The 26820-nt window shown below is 37.0% G+C and overlaps 1 protein-coding gene across 2 annotated transcripts; it reads left to right on the plus strand.

The window, feature by feature from the left end:
* On the plus strand, nucleotides 1-25276 carry LOC121320891 (tripeptidyl-peptidase 2-like). Of its 2 annotated transcripts, XM_041259653.1 has the most exons (31): nucleotides 1-241; nucleotides 499-666; nucleotides 1896-2024; nucleotides 2941-3036; nucleotides 4921-5025; nucleotides 5314-5438; nucleotides 6543-6706; nucleotides 7166-7320; nucleotides 7529-7605; nucleotides 7872-7999; nucleotides 8774-8873; nucleotides 10839-10987; nucleotides 11121-11236; nucleotides 11553-11724; nucleotides 12108-12265; nucleotides 12507-12583; nucleotides 13705-13811; nucleotides 14297-14451; nucleotides 15649-15765; nucleotides 16295-16395; nucleotides 16629-16725; nucleotides 17167-17304; nucleotides 17472-17716; nucleotides 18231-18309; nucleotides 19519-19557; nucleotides 20815-20966; nucleotides 21218-21314; nucleotides 22042-22172; nucleotides 22773-22980; nucleotides 24502-24621; nucleotides 24974-25276. In XM_041259653.1, exons 2-31 carry the CDS (start codon nucleotides 502-504, stop codon nucleotides 25061-25063), a joined length of 3792 nt encoding a protein of 1263 aa, XP_041115587.1. In that variant the 5' UTR covers nucleotides 1-241; nucleotides 499-501; the 3' UTR covers nucleotides 25064-25276. The 2 variants fall into 2 exon arrangements, with proteins under 2 accessions (XP_041115587.1, XP_041115588.1); XM_041259654.1 differs by lacking the exons at nucleotides 1-241; nucleotides 19519-19557 and having other exon boundaries at nucleotides 334-666.
* Nucleotides 25277-26820: the final 1544 nt, after the last annotated feature.

Genomic DNA, 26820 nt, shown 5'->3' on the forward strand with positions numbered 1-26820 from the left:
CACACATTACTAAATGTATATTGCAGATAATTATGTTCGCAACTAAAAAACACACTATTTAGTAGGCTTATATAAATACAATAGTGTGCCATTAAAAGTAAAGAAAAATGGGGGTTCGTTGTGTAGTAGTTTAATTATTATAGCTAAGTATCTCGTTATATCCCCATATATTCAGTCATCACATAATTGTGCATTAGGAACAAGGGCCGACCAGAAGAGTCATCCGGTACATCCACTATAGGTAAGATGAACTTTTACTGGGTTAAAGCAGGCTTAGTGCTTCTATAGAGGGTTTAGCATTGGTTACATCATAGTACAGAGTCGAGATGAGACCAGACGCACAATTGTGGGTAGACACTTTACTGATCATTGTATTGAAAACTGTGCACTGTCTCTTTAAATGTGTGAGTCCATGCTCTGTTCAGTGTGTGCTTTTCCACAGTCTCTCATCGTTTCTGCTGCTTGGCTTTTTATTGTTTCTCATCGTCATTCTGTCAGGTCATGGCCGCGCATTCAGCCGACGATTTATTCCCTTTCCATGGGTTGCTTCCAAAAAAAGAGACCGGGGCCGCATCTTTCCTCATCCGTTACCCAGAGTATGATGGCAGAGGAGTCCTCATCGCCATCCTCGATACCGGCGTGGACCCAGGAGCCCCGGGGATGCAGGTAACTCCAACTGGGGTAGTACGGAGAGCACAGGCCTCATTCAGGCAGCCTTGAGGGTAACGTACGGTCGTAACCCGGCGGTACATTGCCATGGGGAGGGTATGACAGATTTGACACAGGAGCGACTCTGAAGAGGCCTTAATTAATTTAGTCTTTTAGAAAAATACCGCTTTCCTTCGACGTCGTGTTTTTGCTACAAGAAAATATGTAACATTTAACCTGATAGGACACTGGCTATGTTACAGTATCACAGTACTACTGATAGTGTTTGGCAAAAGCACTTATGAAAACTGTGAATATTGTTATTATTTTTTTGTCATCCCATTTCTTTAATTAATTTATTCGCAAGGTATGTACCGGGTGACAAGGTGTTCGGCTGTGTGTTTGTTGTATATATTATTTGTTGGGTTTATTCTGGATTTAGATCGCAAAAGGTGGTTAAAACGATTGCAATATAATACATACAAAATCAGAGGTAAATAAGTCATTTAATGTTTAACTCCTTTTATTTTGCTTTGTTACAGAAACAGCATTTGTTGTTGCAAACTCATGGGAAAAAAACAAAAATATTTATAGAACACTGGATCTAAGATCACAGCCAAACAGCCTCGGTTTTTATAGATTCTTTAAAATTATTTCAAGAAAGAGATTTTTAACCAAGTCAAAATAAACATGTTTATTTTCATGAGATGTACAGTAAGCGAAACTGAAGAACTGCATAATCTGTCGTTCTAGTTGCCAAATAATTCTTTGGAATCTGTCGATCTTGCTAGAAACAAAATGTAATTTAAATGAACAATATAATATAGTATTATGTATTAATATTTGAATGTTTTAAGCTAGACTCTTTATCGCCATTTCTGTATTTTTTTTTTATTTTTTTTTTAGTGTTTTCTAAATACGAATGTGGTTTTAATTTTTCATTGTTAAACATTTACTTATTATGTATACGTTTGTCAGTTTGCTTGTTCATGTCCAGTTCTGCTACTAGTTTGTTATCCCTGAGGGGACATTCTCCCACTCACAGCACTTGAAGACAGACTGGGGCAGCCACATGCTTAACCATTTCTGTAACAACACAAGATGCATGTTTGCTAACAATTTTTAGCTGCTCTGTTACTAGCTGATCTAATATCACTGTTCATGTTTATTTGTAAACATGAAAAGCAAGATTAATCATGAAAATGTGTTTGAAAGAAATACTGAAGATTGCATTTATTTTTTTCTAGATAACAAGTGATGGAAAACCCAAGATAATAGACATCATTGACACTACAGGCAGTGGCGATGTGGACACATCTACAATAGTGGAGCCAAAGGAGGGAACCATTCCTGGACTATCGGGGAGAACACTTAAGGTCACATATTTGAATTATGAATCTTATTACAAACTCACCTGCTGGACCAGCTAAAGCACAATTGTGTAATGCCAGCAGTACAAAAGGAAACCTTATCTAAAGTAGCTGATTAGTAGATGGTGTTGTCTCTTCTATAAAGACACAGATCTGTCTATCGTGTTTATGGCAGACAACTAGAATTAAAAATTCAATTTATTATATGGACAAAATGAGGTGAGGCAAAGTAAAATGAATATGTTTACAGTCGAAGTAGAACGAACATGGTAGTTTTTAATCTTAATTGAACAAACTTAAATCTGTCACGCAGGATATGTTACTTTTATTTTAAAAAAAAATGCGTAATAGTTCTTGAAAATAATGTCAAACTAACAAGTACTATATCTTTAGAGATATATAATTATAGCTAGTTTGTGAGCATCGGAACAGCAAGGCTCACTTGCAGTCCATTCTAAACCAGGTCCTTCTTTACGCTTATGTTCAATTGAACAGTTAAAGATGTTTTTTGGAGTAAGGTCCTGGTCTGTAATGGATTGAAAGTGCAACATGTTTGAACCCCTGAATTACCTTCCTCCCACCAAATCAAATTTTAATTTGAGTGGGAGCACAGCACAGAGGAGTTAAGTGCAGCACTCCACCCTGGATTGCTTAAGACGTCTCAACTGTCATCAAAACTGTGTTTTACCTAAATCTGTTTTTGGGGCAAATTCAGTTTACTTTTTCCCAGGGAAATATTAAATCAAATAATAGCAAGCAAATACTGTTAACAATCCAGGGTCCTTTTGAGTACAGTTGTTATATTTGTAAATATACAAGTATGTATGCTTTCAAGCCCTGGTTAGCACCTGGACACTAAATTCATTGTTAGTGTCATTTATGTACACTGTGAGTTAAAAAGCAATTACTCATGTCTTTGCAGATTCCTGTAACTTGGAAAAATCCTTCCGGAAAATATCACATTGGTGTCAAGAACGGTTTTGAATTTTTCCCAAAGGCTCTGAAAGAAAGACTACAGGTATGTGTGTTATGTATGTGTATTGAGGCTGAGTCAAAGCAATATGTAATAAAGCTGAACTGAATCAGTTACTGCACCTGATTTATATTGTGCATATCCCTGCAGGTACAATTATCAAACGTTAGAGTTTTACTTCCTGGATAGTCAATTTAATTGTAATGAATCTTACCTAGTTCTTGTTGAGCCAGTCTTTACCACAAGTTATTGATAGTATAAATTTGGGGGCGAATAGGTGCACCTGTCTCTGATCGGACATTTGGAGCAGTTGTATATTTACTGATGAATGTTAGTCATGCTGGTCTTCTTTTTCATGGTACGGCTGGCTCAGTTTTGTAATTAATGCGTATAGTGGTACTACAGTGTCATGGACAAACGCATGCTGTGAAATGACCCAAGTATACTTTCCTTGCCAGTAACCTTTGTAAATTGGCAGGAGGTGGTGCAGCATTTTCTTACACAATTTATATGCAACAAGTGAATATTCAAAATGAAAAGGGGTGAAGGAATACAGGGATGAGAAAAGAGGCAGAGAAGGACAATGTATATTGCCAGTATATATTTGTCAGTTGGGCATGGTGATCTTTCTTTGTGCTTTTCCATAATTAAATATAGCAGATTAGTAGCTGACTAAATATAAAAGTAGGATTTTATTTATAGGCAGCCCTGTAAACCAAGATCTGTGGCCTTTGCAAGAGCCAAATTACACAAAAGGTCATGGCAAAGTGTCAGCATGGTATTTGTTTTCTAAACCAATTGAGTATTAGATGACTGAGAATGCTTGTTGAAAACCTTTTGTTCTTGTTCTGGGTTCTCCCCAGGAATTATGCACAGCTGGGCGGCAGAACATTATAGCTGGGAGCAGTTGTAACAGAAGAATAAACTTGTCTTACCTTAAATATATAATATGACAAAGAATTTGAATAATATGTTGTCTTTCGTTGACTATATCTGGTTGTTCTTTTTTATGTTCTAATTCTTTTTCATGACTTTTTTGTTATGGTAAATTACCGTGCTTATTTAGGCAATCTTAATTTGATTGGGGAAAGATAACGTAGGGTATTGGAGTTAACAAAAAAAAAAACAGTGTAATAATGCAGCACCTCTGCACTTAAGCATTTGTATGTCAGCTGACAAATCTTCAGTTGACATCGCATCACGCCTTTCTTCTTAAAGGCCTACAGCCTCTGTATATGAACCCCCAATATCTCTCACAAGCACTTGGGTACATATTGTTACGATATTGTTACGATTTTTGGTGCATATTCATAGCTATTATGTACTGTATATCACCTCACAGTACAATAAGACAAAAAATGGACTGAATGCTAATACCTGAAAATAATTGTAATTTTTTTTTTTACTAAACTAGCTGGCGCAAATGTAGTATTAGGCGGTTGATTGCGCTGAAAGATGGCTGATTTTTCACGCAGCAACGTGCAACTGATCTAGTCTGCTAGAAGCGCAATCAATCCTTAGTGTTAAAGGCACAGTAGCATCTCCAAGACGGGTGGATCAGGTTTTTTCAGCCAGCTGAAAAGGCTTGGGGAGAACCCTGTTATTAGTCTTTTATAGTGACATTTTGCAGGTGTCCTCAATAGAATTATATACAGGTGTCCTCAATAGAATTATATACAGGTGTACTAAAAAGCTCTTGATTAATTTGTCTTGATATGACTGCCTTATGGCTGGGTTAATTTCCCAGTGCCATCCTCGAAGTCACAGCTGTGATATCCGTACATCCTAGAACTACGTTTCACATAACCATTTCAGCATCTTTATTTAGTGCTTTATTAAAAAATGTACAGTATAAAGCACATTTTTACATAGGTAGGAAACCTTACCATTGTCCTTCTGCTTCCCTACAAATTTTTTTGTACTCTGCAGAAAGAGCGACGAGAGAAACTGTGGGACCCAGCCCATAGAGCTGCACTGGCTGAAGCCTGCCGAAAACAAGAGGAATTTGACAGCACCCACACTGATCTCTCTCAGGTAAACAATCAAGTTGACTGGCACACACAGATTCGTAATAATGAAATAGTGCACATTTTCAGAGAAAGAGAGTGGTTGTTTTAAATGATTGATGGAATGCAATACACCTTCTTCATTGTAATCCTGTGAAGTGTAACCAGGACAGCTGTTCAGCTATTTAATGATTGTTTACAATAATTGAGTAGGTTCTGTATAAATGTACAAAAATAATGGAACCGAAAATATTGAATGTCTGTGTAACCAGGGAATGATCTTAAGTGGGCTTCACTGTTTTGTTTTCACTTGAAGGCAGAGAAGCTGCTAAAAGAAGAACTGCAGTGTCACACAGAGCTGCTTAATTTTCTAGAGAAGAAGTACAGTGACCCTGGGCCGGTTTATGACTGCCTGGTCTGGCATGACGGAGAGACCTGGAGGTAAATGTTTCTAAAATACTTTTATAGTGATGAAATTATGCCAACAAAAGTCTCACTGTGGGATCTCAACTCGAGCAGCTGTACAGTTATGGGAAAATAACGTGGATGTGTGATTTGAGTGCTTTTTTTGTATAAATGGGCTTTGAGCAATGGAATGGGTCTTATGAAAATTGCTGATTTCTCTGTGTGTGTGTGCTTTCAGTAAGGGATAAACAACGCTAAGTGTTTGAATGCAGTTTGGCACAAGTTCTTTATGCTACCTAAATCATTTGATACTTGTTCGATTGCTTGTTAATTTGGTAATTGGATATGTGTTTTGCACTTTTTTTCTACGCTTCAAGCAGTTCAAATGTTTGTCTCTTGCTTTGTGCCAATGTTGTTATGAGTTCCTACTGAGTTTGAAATCTCACTTGCATGGACAAAATTGTCTAGATGTAGGAAATGAAAGTGGCATTAGAAAAATTAACATAAAAAACAAAGGAATGTGAAGTTATTAACCTGAATATCATTGTCAGCTATTGGTTTTCGAGAAGTACTCAGGCAAAATGTAAGTGTTGTATGCTTATTTGAACGATGGTTAGGCCCAAGCGAAATAAATGCAAAAGCTGAGTTTATATCTAACGTCTGTGTAATTGATGGAGATTTACTAAGTGATGGTGAAATTGTTGCAGTTCCCTAACCTGTCCAGAAGAAATGTGAAATGCAAATTAGAAGGGGGATGTTTATGTGGAAGTGAATTTGTAATTATGAAAAAAAACAATTTTTACATTGTTGATGTATAATTGTATTACTTTTCTTTAACAATATGAAGTGCTAAACTGAAATGGCAAACCCTTTTCTAAGTGTTATGTTTGGTAACTAATTGTTGAAATGGTTGTCGCATAATAAAATGTGATTTGCTTTTCTGTTCACTTGTTCTGACTGAGATTTTGTTGGAAGAATCAATGGTTTTCTGTGGATTTGCAGCACAAGCTGTGGATTCGTTTAACCAACAGTATATCTGCCCCACACTCCCCTTCTCTTAAAAGCCACACAGCCATTCAGAGAATGAATCACTTAAAAGATGACAGGGTGACGTCACAGCAATCTTTTCATTTCTTTCAGAGCCTGTTTAGATACATCAGAGTGCGGGGACCTTGGCTGCTGTACTGTGCTCCGAAATTACAAGGAAGCCCAAGAGCATGCATCTCTGGGTATTTCAGAAATGCTGAATTACTCTGTTAATATTTACGAAGAAGGCTGCGTTCTTTGCATCGTGACCAGCGGAGGTCAGACCATTAACATAGTTTTTTTTTTTTTTTTTTTTTTTACAAGGTATTTTAAGAACTTTGAAATGGGGGTAAAAGACTAGAGATGAGCAAACTTTAAGACAAGTTGACATAATCAGGCACATTTGAATGTGAAAAGCCTGAGCAGATAGGGTTCATACTGTAGTTGAATCCTTTTATGAATTTTAGAAATATCCTATCCATAGGAACACGTTGACATTTTCCCCAAAAAATTCAAACCTGTGCAAACTACTGAAAATCAGAAAACGGTTACTGTCTGAAAACCCAAAACTATTGGCAACATGTTCTTCTAAGACACCCCCCTCTCTTTTTCTCTCTCCTTTCCCTCATTTAACATTCTAGAATTTTTGTATGATTTTATGTTTTTGAAAGATAAAAACAAACACAAGTATACAGTTTTTTTCAGTGAAATCACCTGTGCTTTATCTTTCCATTAAGGTGCCCATGGAACCCACGTAGCCAGTATTGCCGCAGGTTACTTCCCAGAGGAGCCTGAACGAAATGGGGTTGCGCCTGGGGCTCAGATCCTTGCAATCAAGATAGGAGATACAAGACTAAGCACCATGGAGACTGGGACAGGCCTGATCAGAGCTGTGGGTATTGCATTGACCCATTCCCAGCTTGGTGACAGCTTAAATCAGAACTAGTGCTCTGTGTGCTGTACAGATTAGTATTTACAGACTTGGTTGGAGGTTATGATATTTAATCACATAGCTGGAACAAAGACGAGGTGGACTAGAAGTGCCAAGGTTCCAACAGAGTAATATTATAATATGTGTTTGTTTGTTTTTTTCTTGGCAGATGATAGAAGTTATAAAGTATAAATGCGATCTTGTTAACTATAGCTATGGGGAGGCAACACATTGGCCAAACTCTGGGTAGGTGAACAATTTATTTTCATGTTTTATCCTAGGCACTGGTGTCTTCCAAAGGGAATTTATTTTGCAGAATCAGTGAGTAAATTGAATATTACACCATGGCAGTTATTGTGTTTTCCATGTCATCTCCCACTTAATAAAATTGCAGTTGTTAACATTTTGTAACAAACATTTAACAAAGGTTAAACTTATCTGTTGTGCAAGTCTTGTAAGGAATGTGGTACATTAATCTATTTGATCATCCACATGTTTTTTTTTTTTTTTAGGCGAATATGTGAAGTCATCAATGAAGCTGTGTGGAAGCACAATGTCATCTATGTTTCAAGTGCCGGCAATAATGGTCCATGCCTTTCCACTGTGGGCTGTCCAGGAGGGACTACATCCAGTGTAATAGGTACGCAAATGAGATAAAAAGGATAACTTTGTTTTACAGTCCTCTGGATTGCCTCAGCTTTTGCTTTACTATTTATTCAGTTAGTTGTGTTGCATCTAAAGTTATGGTCAAAAGATTAGCATCATGTAGAATTTTAGTATTGAGGCATAATAATAATAATAAAAAAGTTTAAAACTATATGAACATAGTTTTTATCTTTTATTTAACATCATGTAATCAGAGAAACTATAAAATGATATCGCAAATGTGTACCGAAACCATAATAGCCATAAAATTTCATGTTAAGATTTTTAAATGTCACATTTTTTCAATTTGTCAGTTTTTTTTGTTAAATACATGGAAAACTACAAAGTGGTTTGTAATTTAAAATGTTAACGTAGCATTATTCAGCAGCTTTCATTCGACTTTATGAAGCAAAAATTGTTAATTCTGTAGGGTGATGCTAAACCTTTGGCCATAACTGATTTACATTTAATTTCAGATTATACTGGATACATGGATATGGTCAAATATTTGTGGCTGTATATCTACAACAATAACACTATTTATATTTACATTTATAATTTTCCTTACGTGCTAGAACTACATTACTGTAACATTGAAAACATTTTGGAGAGTAGCGTCTTTAAGTATTTGTCGTATTGTCTCAACTACATGGGCAACAGTGTGCTAATCTGTTGTTATCTTAATTTCAAAACGTGAAAGCAAGCCTAAAGAATAAATAGCCTGTTTGTATGGATATTTTCCCTGTATATTGGTCTCATGCTCTTGTAGGAGTTGGTGCCTACGTAACTCCTGATATGATGACTGCTGAATATTCCCTTCGAGAGAAGCTTCCAGCTAACCAGTACACTTGGTCATCCAGGGGACCTACGTAAGAGTTTGCTTACATTCACTAATGCAGGGTAAAATTACCTTGCTAGTAATTAATGCAGACATGAAACTGCCCCAGGAAGTGGATTAGTTAGTCCAGTAGTGAAGTGCCAGTGTGAAAACAGTATTGGAATATAATAAAATTGTGGACGTTCTGCTACAAGATAGACAAGAATTCAGTTTGTTTTGTATCTTGTAGGGAAACAGGTGCCTACCTTTTTGAGAAATATTACAAGTAGATGGTGGGTTATATACAGTTGTAGTCAAAAGTTTACATAACCCAATGGAAATTTATAATTTCTAGAAAATTCTCAAACCAAGAATTTTAGGAAAAATCTTCTATAGCAAAAGATTTGCTATTGTGGATGAGGAAAAAAAGTTACAAGAAACAGATTGCAATTTATTTATTTCAGCAACTTTTCTGCAAAACTCAAAAAATGATAATTAAAAAGTGTTCATACTCTTTGCTGCTATGATAGTATTGTCTACAATGTGCTAGAAATTTCAATATGATAATGCTGCAGAACCTCATTCAAGAAAAGTCTAGAAAATGCGGGACTATATGTGAATATTCGTAGAGAGTATAAAAGGGTTAGGCATAGGATAATTACCATCATTACCAATAAGTCAATATGGCGAAAAAGTAAAGCGCTATCTGAAGACCTTAGGCAGAAAATTATTTATTGCCATAAGCTGGAGAAGGATACAAGAAGATTTCCAAGCATTTAAGTATCCCAATTTCAACTATTGTTTCTATTGTCAAGAAGTACAAGACTCCTGGTACTGTCACAACACTCCCTCGGTATGGAAGAAAGAAGGTTCTTTCACCAAGAATAAGTAGAAGAATTGTGAGGACTGCCAAAGATGATTCCAGTGGAGTCAAAGTGAACTGGCTGCAAATGGGACTGGGGTTTCCATTTCAACCACAGGTCCAGTATTGCACGGTGAAGGTCTCAATGGTCGCAGGCCAAGGAAAAAGCCACTCTTAGGAAAACATCACAAGGACAGTCGCTTAAAGTTTGCAAAACGGCATTTGAATGATGGATATGAGTTCTGGTCAACGGTTTTATGGACTGATGAAACCAAAATTTTGCTATTTGGTCACACTGATAGTCGTTAAGTTTGTAGAAAGTCTGGTGAGGCTTACAAAGAAAAGAAATCCATACCTACTGTCAAGTATACTCCTTCTATGGGACTGTTTTTCCTTTAATGGCACAGGAAATTTAGTTCCAATATGTGGTAAAAATGGATTCCATAGCACACCAAAAGAAAACCAATCATCTGTAACCCTCTGCTATAACACTTGGTTTAAGGCGCAATTGGACGTTCCAGTACAACGATCCAAATGACACGTCAAAGTCTATTTCAGAATGGTTAAAGAAGAATGAAGTCAAAGTTATTGAATGGTGTAGTCAAAGATCTAAATCCTTTTTAATTTACATTTTTGGTGGTTTTAAAAAACAAAAATTGCTGAAATAAATAATTGTAGACAATAATTTCTTGTAACTTTTTTTCCTCTTCCACAAAAGCTAAACTTTTGCTACAGAAGATTTTGCCCACCATTTGTTTTTAAGAAATGGTCTAGAAATTATAAATTTCAGTTGGGGTATGTAAACTTTTGACTAGAACTGGATGTCATTTTGGGATGCTAGAGTGGCCTTTTTAAAATATTAGGCTGTAAAACTTTAAGACAAATGAATATGGAGATTTATGCAAAAAAACTGTTGTGTGGTCTATATTCACAAACATAATTAAATTGTGAAAGGGTGTTTTTTTATCATTTAAGGCTTCATACATTTACACTCTTAAGATTCGTATACATTTATTGTGATAATACATGTTTATAGTTCCAAAAATAAACCTGCATCTTGGAAATCCTGATTTAAACCTACTTGATAGGGGTTTATTTGTTTCTGAGTATATTTGAGAATACAGAATGGTATACCCCTGATGTTTGTGACTGTAGCGTTGATGGAGCCCTTGGCGTCAGTATCAGTGCTCCTGGAGGTGCTATCGCTTCTGTTCCAAACTGGACGCTCCGTGGCACACAGCTAATGAACGGGACATCGATGTCTTCTCCAAATGCCTGTGGTGGCATTGCTCTGGTGCTCTCAGGTAAATGGTGCATAATGTAAAGGTATTTGTACATATGTTGTGTTTTATTTTACAAATAATTTGGTCATCTAAATGGGGGGGGGGGTGGGGACCTTACTAAACAATGTACTCATTTTTTTGTTTGTTTTTTTAGGTTTGAAATCTAATGGAATCCAACCCACTGCTTTTGCTGTAAGAAGGGCATTAGAAAATACAGCAGTGAAGATGGATGACATTGAAGTATTTGCACAAGGTCATGGAACTATTCAGGTACTAATACTTTCTTTTGTTTGAATACACTGCACTGTTGCCGAGAATGCAGACCTGACGGCCAATAAAGCAAAACAGTTAGAACCCCTTAGTTGTGGAGGAAAAACCAAACGAATTCAAAGGTATCCTAGCTGTTTCAGCATTATTGTGTGTGGTTATACAGTAACAATCATGGTTTTGTTCTGTAATACAAACATCCAGAAGTGTCTCAATGAAAACCCAAGCCTTACCACTATGTCCATCCCATGCAGCCCAAAATGATCACTTACAGTACAGTAAATGCAGTTTTCACATTGTTTGTTATATTGTCTACCAGGTTGATAAGGCTTACGACTACCTCACTCAACATGCATCCTTGCCAACCAGTAATCTGGGTTTTACAGTTACTGTTGGTAGCCATCGCGGCGTCTACCTCAGGAACCCTGTCCAACTTTCTTCACCTTCAGACCATGCAGTCGGGATTGATCCAGTTTTCCCGGAGAACACAGGTAAGTTTTGACTTGATATATTGTGACTGAGTCCTGAATTGCAGGCATTGGTGTTGAGGGTGTCAGTACATATGAGAGCACTGTATGTCGTTCCATTGATTCCCTGCAATTGAAGGGAAATAAATATTTTTAGTTGATCTAAATATACTTAAAAGTAAATCATCGACCTTTTACATATGGTTAATTCATAAATAAATTGGGAATAAAGTATAAATGTATGATGTCTTGATGACGGTAACAAATGTCATTTTACCAGTTCAGTTAGGTTTGTGAATAGAAACCACATTAAACATTTATCTTTTAATGTTTAATGCACTTGCCATCAAATAACATTCCAGTGGATCCTCTCTCATTTCTTTAATTCCCCTTTGTTTGCATTGCAGATAATTCTGAGAGGATATCCCTCCAACTCCATCTAGCTCTAACATGCAGTGCCCCATGGGTTCAGTGTCCCACACACTTGGAGCTCATGAATCAGTGTCGACATGTGAATGTGCGGGTGGATCCCCAGGGGCTCAGAGAAGGACTGCATTATACAGAGGTACAGTGTTAGTAAATAATGAAGTTCTTAGAATTCTAGGTCCGTGCAGTATTGGAACCCAGCTTCTTAGAAGCAGGTCATGCTTTTATTAAAAGTATAAAACCAGAAGTTTGGTAAATTTGTTTTTTATTCATATGTCTAATTCGGACAAGTGGTATCATTCTTTATGGATCTGGGACATTTCACGTGGGCGATCTTGTATTCTACTTTAAAAAAAATGAACTATTGTCTTTTCCTGCAGGTGTGCGGCTATGATGTTTCAACCCCAAATGTTGGTCCTTTGTTCAGAGTACCAATAACTGTTATTATACCAACAAAGTGAGTCAGTGTGATTATTTCAAGTGTGGGTTAACAAAGTAATTAAAGTGTGATTGTCTAATTTGTTTACATATTTGCCATTGGACGGAGCAAAAAAAAATATCTGCAGACCTAGTGTGTGTATATAATAATAATAATAATAATAATAATACTATTATTTTACAAACAACTTATGAATTTGTGTGTGTATAAACATACATACATACATGTGTGTTACGGTTCATGTGTAAAATCGGTAAATCTATTGATTAACCAGTAAATGTGTAGATTTACCAGCTCGACGGTCAATGTATAAAATAACTAAGGAGATGGTAGTAATCTGGCAACAGTTCACAATACAAAGTAATGTTTTGCTGGCAAAATGACGTAGCGCACTGTATGATTCTCATTGAAATGCAAAACCAGCTTGCTCTTAGGTTATGCTTTTTTCTAAATGAGTTCAACTGAATAATACTAAACCACAGTTAGTAGAGTTTTGCAGAAGAGATGTCATTATTGCTATACCTAATGCCCTTGCCCTATGGGAAATTTGGATTTCAGATAAAATCGTGGAAGTGCTTTATTTATTTTATTTTTTACATAGTCTCTGATCATGTCTGGGATATCTAGGATTAAACATGTATATGTGGTCTCTGCTAAATACATTAATAATAATAATAATAATTACAAGAAGGATTGCAGTGAAGTTTATCCTAAGGCTAGAGTTTAAGAAAAATAAATTAATTTTCCCAAGTACATAGCAGATCTTACAGAAGTCTTTTTGTTTTGTTTTGTTTTGCCATTAAGCTTCCTGACATTACTTTATTTCCAAATTCACCTCAAATGCTGTAGCATTATAATTACCATCTCCTTAGTACTTATACATATGCTTGTTATTTTATTCATTGACCACAGAGCTGGTAAATCTACACATTTACTGGTTAATCTATAGATTTGTCGATTTTACACATGAACCGTAACTAAATAAATAAATATAAATAAATATAAACAAAAAATGTCTATAATTCCATTTAATGTATTGTTTTTAGATGCAATACAAGATGGTGAAATCTTGATTTATGTATGCAGTTGTTTAAAAGTTTTATTGTGTTTTTAGTTTCCGTATCCTATTGTGTTTGCAGGGTAAATGAATCCACTGCGTATGAGGTACATTTCAACGATGTGTATTTTAAACCTGGTCAGATCAGGCGACACTTTCTTCAAGTTCCTCAGGGAGCCAGGTGGGCAGGTAAGACATTTGAACAAAGAGACTCTTGTGTTGGTTCTACATTACCCCGAGAATAAATGGAACCAATGTATAGCCTTTTTATGTACAACAAATCTGTTCCTGATTTAAAGACTTGTCTATATTGCCTTTGCTGGAAGCATGTTTTCACCATAATTTGTAAAATATTGATGTGACTGTTGGGTACTAAATTTAACTCTCATCGTGGTTTACGATAATTGGATAAAAGTAATGATTATGGTTGGAACAAAGACCAGAACCACTGGTCTAGTCTAGTTTGAAGACATGTGTAATACAGATTTAAATGTCTCCTTAAAATAGAAAATTGGCAAATGGCATGTTGGTTTACTCAGTTGGTTTACGCTTGGTTGACGCATACACATTTTAGTATGGTGTGCTTGAGTAAATTGAAGAACGTATTTTGCTGAATAACATATCTTCAAGTGGCAGACTAGTTTTTAACTGTAAAGAGGACACTGTCTTTTCAGAGCTCACCATAACATCACACTCGCATGACGTGTCTTCAAAGTTTGTCCTCCATGCAGTTCATCTTGTAAAGCAGAAAGCATATCGTGCCAATGAGTTCTACAAATTTTCATCCCTTCTGGAGAAGGGGTCACTGATGGAGGCTTTTCCTGTGCTGGTAAGTGGAGCCAAGTTCAAGGTCATATTTCATTAAACGCTGTGACTCGCAGGTATATGACCAACTCTGCCTTATTACAGCTACAGTACTTTCATGTTCCTCACCAAAACATAACATGTTAATTATAAGTAAGGCTTCTGTTTTTCAGGTTTTATTCATTTGTATTTTTCGGTGCTTATTTTTAGCTGGTTTTGAGTTTTATGCAAATCATTTTTTTCAGGGCTTTTGTTTTTGATATATTGTGTGAAATTAGTGTTTTCAGTTTTTTGTGTGTAGGCATTTTTGCACATTTCGCAACAATTCTGTTTTTAAGTCCTCCATGTCTTAACTGTAATACAGCTTTAAATCCCGCTAACAAGCCTCCATCCTGAGCGGAGTCTCCAATAGAAATGAAAGAATGTACTGTCACTCAGTAGCTGGGGCAGATTTAAAGTATTCAGAATGAGTCAATGATAGATACAAATCAGGAAGGCTGGACATTGCCCAGCAGCCCTGGGAAATGCATTTATTTTTTTATTATTTTTGTAGTAGGTATTTTATTTATTTATTTATTTTTTAAGTGAAAAGGGTAAAGTCAGCGTGAATAGATTAACCATTTCCACAATTTTTCCGGTGTTTATTGGCTATCCACCAATTGCATTGGGTATTTTATCTGGTTTTATCGGTTAAAACCAAAAATTAGAAGCCCTGATTCTAATCTTTAAAGCCAGAGAACCCTGTCTCCTTCAGTGTTTAGAAATCTAACATACACCAATAGAAACAAAATAAAACCTTCAATATTTTTAAATAAACCCATAGTGCTAGTGCGATGAATGAAATTTAAAATCACTCCTGTGGGCTTCTGTGCTTTAATAATCACATTATATGTTTATTAATCTCCATTAACTATCTCTGTTGTGGTTTTTTTATGTTACCAAATGCATCGTGCCTCGTCTGCTTGCACAGTAATAGTCTTGCATGTTTGTGCGTTGAAGACAGTACGTCAAGGCTACATGAAGACTTGAATGTAGTGGAAATCTAGGTGTCCAGAAACCCACACTAGTATCACTTAATACATACCAACAACATAAAATACATAGATTTGTTTTGAGGGGTTTGTTCTTAATTCTTCATTTTTGGTTTTTATTCAGCTTAAACCCATGTATTCATCTGGAACATTATCAGTCTCTAATTGTGGGCTTCATTTTAATTTTGCAGGAAGGGAGGACAGTTGAGTTTTGTATCGCTCGATGGTGGGCAAGCTTGGGTGATGTTACTATTGATTATTCCATTTCTTTCCATGGTGTGACCTGTTCTACATCACAGTTGCATATCGTAAGTGTTTCATTCTTTGTACCAAAAAGTCTTTTTGAATTGACTATTTAAACTTTTGTTATCTGTTTTAACTAATTGTGATAGCTTCTAATTAAAAATAATAGAATAGGATTTCAGTAGAGAATATTTTATTGTTAAATCTGTAATTTTATTTATTTATTTATTTAGTTGTCGCCAATGGTTTTTTTACCCTATTTTTCTCTCCAATTTGGAATGCCCAATTTATTATTTGTACCACAATTCACCGCTGCAACCCCCTGGCGACTGCAGGCGCCCTGTTGATCCGTAGATTCCCCTGCCAACCTAAGCCCTCCCTACCTGGGCTGCACTCTGTCAATTTTGCGCCATCCCCTAGGATCTCCCGGTCAGGGTCAGCAGTGACATAGCCTGGATTCGAAGCTGCATTCTCTAGGCTATAGGGCGCATCCTGCACTCCACACAGAGCGCCTTTACTGGATGCGCCACTAAAATAGTATTAAAATCTCATTTCATACTTGGTTCCATAAAACTGTTTTCCCTTTGTTTGCAGCATGCTTCAGAAGGTATCTCTAGTTTCGAAGTGTTGTCTGCGTTAAAATATGAAGAAATCTCGCCTAGCATAAGCCTTAAAAACTGGGTGCAACCCTTAAGGTAAATCTTGTTATGATTATTTTATCTTTCTACCCCTCATTCTGAATTCACCTTTCCCATATTGCAAGTCAGTCATTGCATCATTCTGGTTGTGTTGCTGTGTATTCATACTGTTTTCAGTGGATTTGTTTCTATACTTTATGCCCAGTTCAGCTTGTGTCCAGTCTCTGAGATGCAACAGAAACAAGTTGTTGGAATGTGTGCTTACCTATAACCCCCTTCCTGATTTGCAGACCTGTGAGTGCAAAAACAAAGCCTCTTGCATCAAGGGATATTCTGCCAAATAATCGCCAACTGTATGAGATAGTTCTGACCTACAACTTTACCCAAGTAAGTATGGCCTATGGGAACAGCAAAGTTATTCAGAATATTTTTTGGGGAAGAGCATGGGAGTTGACCTATTTCTCAATGCACAGCTTTACTTGGTAAATACCAAGGTTTAAGGGGGGCAGTAAGGGAATGAATCTTTGTGCTACATGTCAATACACAAGCCAGGCTCCCACTTCAGCATTTTGCCAGTTGCATGGTAGATCTGCTCATTAGGTACGAAAGTCCTTTTGGCATGCGGTTCAGTGATTGGCACTTGGAGCTGATGGACACCCAGCATTCTGTGCTTTGTTTCAGTAAAGACTGCTTGCCTGGATCATGAGTTTAAATTTACCCAACATAAGGTTTAACTGGCACATTCTCCTCTAACCAAGGTTTCAGCTTTATATAATTTAGATATATTTCAAGTCTTAACTGTTCATGGTATTTACTCTCTCATTGTAGACTAAAAGTGGAGAGGTGACACCCAGTTGCCCCTTGCTTTGTGAGTTATTGTATGAATCTGAATTTGACAGCCAACTGTGGATGTTGTTTGACCAGAATAAAAGACTCATTGGGTCAGGAGATGCATACCCACATCAGGTAGGGTTGAAATACTTAATGTTTACTTTAGACTAACACTGCAGTGTGCTTTGATAGCTTGTTTTAAATGAGGTAGCAAAATCCACAATGTTACTAGCAGTTGCTTTCTTATCTCAGTTGACATATAATATTTGTTTGAAATTGTGACTTTCAATTATCTTTTGCAGTATTCTTTGAAGTTGGAAAAAGGAGACTACACTGTACGGCTTCAAGTCCGTCATGAACAGATTTGTGAATTGGAACGTCTGAAGGATCTTCCTTTTATTGTTTCGCATAGACTTTCTAACACACTGAGCCTTGACATCTATGAAACTCACAAAAATGCACTTCTAAGCAAGAAGAAGGCAAACACGATAACTTTGCCACCTAACTGTTCTCAGTCTTTCTTTGTTACGTCTTTACCAGATGACAAGTAAGTACAACTGCTTGGTCCAACGTAACCTTGTAATTGATATCCTGATGTTGTAAGTGGTTATTTCATTGCTGGGATCTCCACTACCAACTATGTTTAAGCACACATTGCTGGCTGAGAGCAAGAACACTAACAACAAAAAACAAAAACATCAGATGGCTGATTTTGTGTGTTTTGTAAACCATTAAATGCTCATGGCTTGGAACTGTATTTTGTTGGTACCGAAGTTTTTGCTCCGAGCCAGCAACATACACATTCGTATCCTAGCAATAAGTAAATGTAAAGAAAAGATCAGGTTAAAATAGCTGTCAATTGCACTGGCTTGTTTAAGATGACGATTACCCACTACTGGAGGTAAATATCCCTGTTGTGACTTGGAATGGATGAACCTTTCTTAGTATTAAAGCAGTTGACCTTCTTTTTACATGGCAGCTCTCCCAGAGTTGATAGCAAGTGCTGTCTGCTGTCTCTTCCATGCTGCTGTTTTGCTTTTATTTTATTATTTTGTGTCTAGGATTCCTAAGGGAGCAGGGCCTGGCTGTTACCTGACCGGGTCGCTGATAGTGCCAAAGAGTGAATATGGGAAGAAAGCAGTGAGTATTTCTTTAGGAGCGCATGTCTGCACATTCTCTTGGCCTGTTTCTCCATTCCAAAATGTTTATTCTACATTCTGGGTTTCATTTATTCTGGGCATCATAGCTTTGCTTTTCCATCAACAAGTTGGTGCTTTGCTTTCTTTTAATTTTTATGCATGCAGCTAAGCTTGCTGAAGCAGAATCCAATTTGTAGTTGGCACACAAATGGAGAAAATGTCTGGCTTTTGTAATATATTTAGGCTTTTCCAGTTTTTTTTTTTTTAATATGTAGTCACGTTAGGGTAAATGATAGGCTGACAGTATTTTAATGCACAGCTCAGAATGGTAGCATTTTAGTAAGTACAGTAATTCTTATATTGGGGTATAGCAGATTAAAAGTACTTGGCAATATATTATTTAATTAAATCCACGCATTTACAAATTTTCATCTAGACATGAACCTATTTTTAACGCAGTTTCCAGTTTCGCCTACAAGTGTATAATTTGCATCAATACCCGTTAGGTCTTACTATGTGTTCTGTAAAAAGATAGCTGGATGGTCAGTTCTTGTATGGATAAACCTCCAAGAAGCTCACCTGGTAATGCTGTATGTGGCGGTGACAGATTGAAACATAGCACACTTCATTAGAGGTCAGATGAGACATTAAACTACTTGCTTCATGATCATCGCGATCCTGTTTCACTGTCTAACAAGGACCACTGGCTTTAACCCTGAATTATTGGTAAACCAAGCCACAGAACATTTACCTGACACGTTTGGGTTAAAAAAATAAATAAAAATTATATAATTATTATTATTATAGCTTGGGCTTCATTGATTTAGTGTGTGTATGTGTGTGTGTGTGTGTGTATTATACCGCATATATATATATATATATATATATATATATAGATATATATATATAATATATATATGTGAATGACATTGTGTAAGGTTATTTATTTTTCATAAATAAAAAATAACTTTTTGTAAATTCAAGTGTTTACAAATACAGTCTTCCACTGAAATTATGACCTGACCTTTATATATATATATATATATATATAAAATTTATTTGTAGGTTAGATTGCTGCTTGATAAAAGCTGTCATTCTGACTTGTGCCCGTCAGTAGTGTTAAGGGGGTGAATGATTATGTAAGAGTGGATGATATCCTCATTTGTGCAGTGTTTGCATGTTTTCTTACAGTATGTATTCTGACTCCCAGGGGCAGGCTCCATCAAAACGGCAGAGAAAATTTAAAAAGGTACTGAATCTGTCCGTAAAAGATCTAAAAATATGTTAATGCAGTATATCCAGAACGTCATGCTAGAAGACTTAAGAATTGGACACTGCACCAAGTACTCGTTGTTGTAAAATAGTATATTTAGGGGTCGGGTCCCCGTGTGGCTCACCTGGTAGAAGTGCAGCCGTGTGGTGCGCAGGGTGAGTTGCACAGCACAGGTATGCGTCCTGGCTGAGCGAAGTAGGCTGGTGTTCGCTGGGGATGCCACATGGAGTGTCTCATTGGCTCTGGCACACCCATGGGTTAGGGTGTCATTACAGTCAGGCGCCCAGTGAGGTCAAAGAGGTCAGTAGCTCGCTGACATCTGCTTTCGAGTTCCTGGGTGAAAAAGGAAGCTGGCTTGGTTGTGGGATAGGAAGGTGCCCACTGAATCTTCGGCTCTCCTGAGCTGTGTGGGGAATTGCTGTGGTGAGGGGAAAACCAATTGGGCAGTTCTAATTGGGATAAAATGGGTGGGGTGAGGTAGGTAAAGTAATAAATGAGCACACTAAAATGTGAGTTTTCTGCTGTGAACACTGCTTTTGTCTTAACAGTTCCACCACTACTGATAAATTTCTTCACACATCTCTCTCTCTCCCTAAGGTCTATGTATTGTTTCATATTGCATTGTTCTGCTCCTTTTATTAATGGGAAGCTTCACTAATTGAATAAGGCAAACCGTTTCCCAGAGATTTAGTAAAATTGTCATTTTGAAATAATAAATATAAGGCAAACTTCTGCTTTGAAAAAAATACATAAAAACAAACAAAAATAGATCTAGAAGGCGTTACAATGTGAAGTTCCCATAAACAAAACTAAGAAGCCATTCCTTATTGGTAAGATGGGAAAGGTGGGGGGGATTTCTTTAAATACCTTTCACTGTGTCTGTCATCTGTCTCTCTTATTTTAAAGCAATACTATACATTTGTTGTGTTTATAACAATACTGGCAACATGTTTAGTGACTGAAAACATTTCAAGATGAATATTAGTATTTTTTATGTTGTGTATGAAAACAGCAGTGTGTTCACCCTGTGTTATTGGGAAGCAATCTATTATGCGCCTAGCTCTTTTACCGGGAGGGACAGCTGCCAGCTGTGTCAAGTCAATCTGTTCCTTAACTTATCCTTAGTGTGCAGTTGTATTAAAATAATAGCATTGACTTTATTCTTAAATTCAAACCAAAAGGCTACAATGACTCTAGTGACTAACTGATAGTAATCAGAAACTTTGTTTCCAGGATGTGTTACCTGTCTATTACCATCTAATACCGTCCCCAAATAAAACCAAGAACGGAGGCAAAGAGAAGGAAAAGGACCCCGATAAAGAGAAAGATGTGAAGGAGGAATTTGCAGAAGCAATGAGGGACCTGAAGATACAGTGGATGACAAAGTATGACTTTGTTTTATTTCATGCTGCTTGAACAGGGGCTTAATAAAGCTTGAAAACAGACATACAAAACTTGCAGTATTCTGTTTAGGTGGCCTGGTTTAATTTAGGTGGACTAAGCACTGATGGTTAAAACATAAGTAAAATATGTTACTGGCCACATAATATTGTAATCATGCAACAGTTGTGTCTGCCGCCATAACCTTTTTATTGTCTTCCTGCTCCCAACACATCTGCCTTTATTTCTCCTGAAGGCTGGATACAAGTGGTCTGTATGATGAATTAAAAGAAACCTTTTCTAACCACCTGCCTTTGCATGTCACAAGACTACAGCAATTGGACTCTGAAAAGGTGATCATGTTTCCAGTAAATAAACTTTTATGTATGTGTGAGTTTATTTTATTTAGAAAGTGCAATGTTAAATGCTTCGCTTGCTTTACTTAACTATGTGGGTGCACTAGCTGCGAGTCAGTTTGCATGATATTAAATGTCTGCAGCCATGCCACCTTAGGTTCTCCTCATGTCAGCAGTCCAAAGCTAAGCAGCCTTATGCCAAGTCTGTATAGAATGGTGGTGTTGATGTGTCAGTAGGGGGAACTAGCTGACTTGTAGAGCAAAAACATGTGAACTGCCATACAGGTTATTTATGTATAAATCTTTGAAACTCGGTGCACTGTGATTGTAGAATTGACAGCTTTGGTAAATGTTCTTGTGTTGTGGTTATCCTGAGCCACGGTGTTTCAAATGTTTTAAGCTGAAGGAACACAAAGCCACTTTTTCAGGAACAGTGGCTTGAAACCTGGTTCCAGGAGACCAGAAGAGCTAGTTTGAGGCAACTTTGCTGCATCAAAACCCAAGTCTCCCCTGGTGTGCCATGCAGTGGCTAGAAACCTCATCTCCTAAAACCCAGTTCCAAGCCACAAAGTGGCTTTGTGTTCTCTCAGCTTTAATTACTTAAAATCCCTGGCCTAGTATGCTGTTGGTCGTTTTGTGTTGTTTAAAAGTGAGAATTTGTGTTGTGATTTATTTATCTGTGTCTTTGGTGATATTAATGTAATCTGTCACTTGTCCTGTCCAGGAGCGCATGAAACGACTGAATGAGATAGTTGTGGCTGCAGACGTTGTCTTGTCCAGTATTGATCAGACGGCCCTGGCAGTTTATCTCACTATGAAGACTGACCCCAGGCCAGATGCTGCTACTATAAAAAGGTACATCCTACTAGAATGCTGTAAAGACTGTCTGCTTCATCACATGTTTTCTTTCTCCTAATTAGGAGAGCGCAGGCATAGTTTTATTTTTTTGGCCTGCAGTATTTTTTTGTCTTAATATACAATCACACTTAATTTGAGTACATTTTAAGGTAGTTTTTAATGTGTGTTTAGCAGAATTCATTGTAGATAAATTAACTTAACCAACTGAAATGTCTATTCCAGAAGCACATTTGTGACACATTTTATTTATTTATTAAATGGGAATGAATATTGCATTTCCCTTATATTCATCATACAATTAAACTGTTAGAAAATGATCTGTTAAGGGGACTGAAAATCTTATAAAAATATTAAACAGTGTTGAATGAGATACATTCAAATATAATATATTCTATTGTATCATGAGACACTTGCATTTCATTGTCTAAGTCAGAGGGTTATTTCTAATTATTAGTTAAATTCTTAGACATTTAACAGTTTTAACCATCAAACTTGATAGATATTTTTTTTTTACCTTAAATTGGGTGGTTGAGTTGTGTCAGTTTTCTGCAGCTCTGTGTGACTCCAGCTAAATGCTTTGTTATATTCCTGTCTTAGTGACATGGAGAAGCAGAAGTCCTCCCTGATTGACGCTCTGTGCAGAAAAGGCTGTGCCCTGGCAGACAAACTCCTTCGGCTGCACTCGCAGGACGGGGCAGCTTCTGAGGAGGTTAGCAGCACAGAGGATGACCCCGAGGGCTGCTCGAAAGATCTCGCAGACACCTTCTGGGAGATCCAGAAATGGGTCGACCTTACTGACTCAAAGGTGGGTAACAAGCTGGTCTTTAACTTCCACTAAGTGCCGTCTCTAATGTTGCTGGGGAAGTAGTTCCACAGAGAAGATGTAAAACTAGGCCATTCAGTGGTAAATTGTATTTTTTGTTGCTGATAGTCATCCATGTGAGGCTAATTGAGAGCCCAAGATTTTTGTAATAGTGGGAATCCATAATACACAAGTATGATTATCAAAATGTCAGGCTTGTCAGTAGTCTGATGTTGATGACATTTACCTGGGGTGGCCAATCCTGGTCCTGCCTAGAGAGCCACAATCCTGCAGCTTTTCTGGGTCTCTTTAAATCATCAGTGGCCAAAGACCTAGGAAACATTGTTAGTGCTGACCAATTAAGAAAACAATTGGGCCAATTTTAAGAAAATTATTGGTTCAATTAATTGAGAATTTGGGTGAAACTAAAACCAGAAGAACCTGCGGCTGTCCAGGAGCAGGTTTGGCCATCTCTGACATATACAATGTAACTTTTTGGTTTTCATGGAATGGCCCTATTAGCTAACGTACATTTCTAGAAGGATTAGCTGCATAAATTAAATGTTAAATGCCTTTAGTGGCTTCCACGAGGACACGTACAAAAACATTTTGCTCCATGCAAGTCCAGATTACACTGCTGCTTTATGAATTACAGCCTTATGGCTATCAAAATACACTAGCAAGACTTGGAAATGTTAGACAAATCATAAATGTTGCAGATGCTGCACCTGCTGCCATGGCCTGAGCATTACTGTGGATAACTAGTGGCGCAAGGCATGTCTATTGGCATATGATTGGCTTCATACAGTCAAGCATCTGAGTGAATATATGATTTACAAGCATGTTTATTTGAAGCAACATGCCTTGCTTATCAGATTGCCTGCTATTTGCCAATAGCTTTGACTGTGTAAACAGCTTCAGACAACCTTTTCTTTGACCTTTGGTGGATGCCCTGTTAATACATCTCCTACAATAAGGAGTCTAGGGAGTAGTATTGAATGCTGGTCTTAGTTTTAAAGTTTCTTCTGTGGTTAAATCTGCTTATTGCCACCTGTGAAACCATTGCTAGAGTTTGTACATACCTTTCTTTACATGATACTGGGGTTCTGGTAGATGCATTTGTTTCCACACATGGATTATTGTGATGCTCTATTAGCTAGGTTACCTGTATTGACTAGTGTATATTGCAGCTTCAAGAATTCTGACTGGTACTAAAAGGACTGAACATATTGCACCGATTTTTAGTACCTCTGCATTGGCTTCCTATTAGTTTCCGTATTGATATTAAACAACCTTTTAAAGCACTTTGGTGCCCTGGACCTGCTATCAGAACTGCTGCATCCCCATCGCCCTGGCCGCCAGTTGCGATAGACAGAAACGGCTGTTGGTTTTTACCAGCGTCTAGGTATGTCACGCTAGGAGGTGGTCCCAGTTTATCTCAGCATGCTCTGTCTCTCTGGAGTGCTTTGCCACTCTCAAACCCAGAAGGATTACTTTGCTTTTTACACTTTTCTTTTTTTCAAGGTTTTAACATTTGCATATAAACATGCCTTGGTGAATAAAATGTATGGAAGAGCCCTAAAATATGCAACAAAGATTGTTGAAGAGAAGCCCAATAAAGAGAACTGTACAAATTGTATCCAGGTAAGCTCTCAATTGCTACTTTTTTTTATTGAACATCTTAATTTTCTTACAAGTAATTCAAGTTAGATTCACTACAAGATGTGTTAAACTCCCATTGTTTTTTTGTAAACTTCTATAGAACTCTGCAAACCCATCCCTATTAGACTAATAATAATTGAGCCAAAGTCATCAGAATACAACTGCACCAGTTAATTGATCCTTAAAAAAATGAGTAGTAACTGATCTTGCAGAAACCATTTTCAAAATGTTTGCAGTGATCAAATGATGATGATTGTAAAACAAATGTTTACCCCAAGTTTCTGCCAGTATGTATGGATTCTAAGCAAAATGTATTTTTGAATATTCTTCTTAGCTAATGAAGTCACTTGGATGGACCCACTCTGCATCTTTTGCTGACAACTGGCTTCCCGTAATGTATCCTACAGACTATACCCCCTTCTAATTTTTATTTTTGATACATACTTGAGTCCTGTATACTGTATTTAGGGCAATGTTTTAATGATTTGAACTACCTTTTTGTAAAGCATGATTTCATTACTCGGCAAAATGCCTTTTCTTAAATAATATATGAAACTAACACACATTGTGCAGTAAACTTGAAGTATACTACCTACAGTAGGTTATTTTGCATGACCTCTACTTTCACAATTTCAAATAGATGTTTTGGGGGGGGGGGGGTTTCTCCTCTACAAACTCTTTTTAGCAAAGTTGACATTTCAGGGTTTTACAGTATATATTCTAGAAAGTTTTTTTTTTTTTTTTTGATGTATATTTACATGTGTAAACACCAGACCACAATTACATCTGTTTAAGGCCTAAATCTCAAACGTTTTAGATCATGTATTTATGGACTCATTTTATTTAAAAGTCGCAGTGCATTGAATCAATACTTTTTAGAAGCTGCTTTTAACTTGCCCTTTTAAACAGGTATTATTTTATAAAAACTCATTTTTGTTATCTCAGTGTAAAGTAAATGTATGAAAATATCGTATCGTATGTTAAATGACATGAATCTTGAATAAAATAACCAATTGGAAGTCATAATGTGTGTGTCTGTTTGTCTTGTCTTTCAATATAACAGACCGTATGAATTTAGTTTTATTTAGTCCTCTGGCTGGAATTATACCAGGACCCAGGAACTATAGGTGATTTTTACTCCGTAAAAGCGTTGAATTGAAAACAGAGGTGGCAGAAGGCACAGGTGTCATTGTCCATTCATCAACAGTCTAAAGCACCTTTGACCATTGTTCCATAGGTTCTTGTGCATATTTTAGCCTTTTAGTCTTGTTCCCCTGTAACGGATGAATTCTTACTGCAACACATCCTTTAAGTGGTGATTTAAAGTGACCTTTGTACTGTTTATTTGATGGACAATGACACCTGTGTCTTCTGCCAGTTCTGTTGTCAATTCAACGCTCGTCTTCTTTCTATTCCTTAAGGATATTATCTTCAAGTATTGCTCATCCTTGTTGGACAGCTTTTTGGGTCTTCCAGTCCTGGGTTTGTCAATTACAGATGATGCTTCTCTGTACTTGTTGATTATGCTTTGGAAACCACACCTTGAAATCGAGTGATGCAAGCTATTTCACTCAATGTTTTTCCTTCTTTATGCAAGTCAAGGTTGTTATAATAATAGAAAACACTGGCACAAGGTTTGATTACATTGCTGATGCTCATGGTGTATCAAAGTAGAAAAATGCAACATGTCTAAGACTTTTGCACAGCAGTGTATATATGTATGTCTACTGGCACCAGAATTGATTGTTACTGGCGCTGTATGAGTTACCCTGGTTCAAGAATCTAGTGCCATAGTGCCAAATTTGCACCCCTGAGTAAGTGTTGACATTGGGCTTGTTTCAGTCGATCACAGGGCTTAAAGTTTCAATTTCTTTTTTTGGATGTGAGCCATTGAGAGTCCAAAGCTTGTGTTACAGTGGAGAGACAGTGAGTGAACATTTTATTTTCATTGGTGTAGTTTGAATGAGGGTACCTTTTAATAAAATAAAGTTCTCAATACTGATAAAAATGATTCTATATTTCTGTGATTTATCCTTCCACTGTCACGGTATACAGTGCAGTGTTGATTTTTAAAAAAAAAAAAATAAAAACTGTAAAGCTATGAGAGTCTTGATTGGGGGGCTGTGTACAAGTAACAGTGCCCAACAGTGAGGCAACAAGAAAAATTGGACCCCAATTTAA

The sequence above is a fragment of the Polyodon spathula genome, chromosome 9 (assembly GCF_017654505.1).
Source record: "Polyodon spathula isolate WHYD16114869_AA chromosome 9, ASM1765450v1, whole genome shotgun sequence".
Classification (NCBI taxonomy): Eukaryota; Metazoa; Chordata; class Actinopteri; order Acipenseriformes; family Polyodontidae; genus Polyodon; species Polyodon spathula.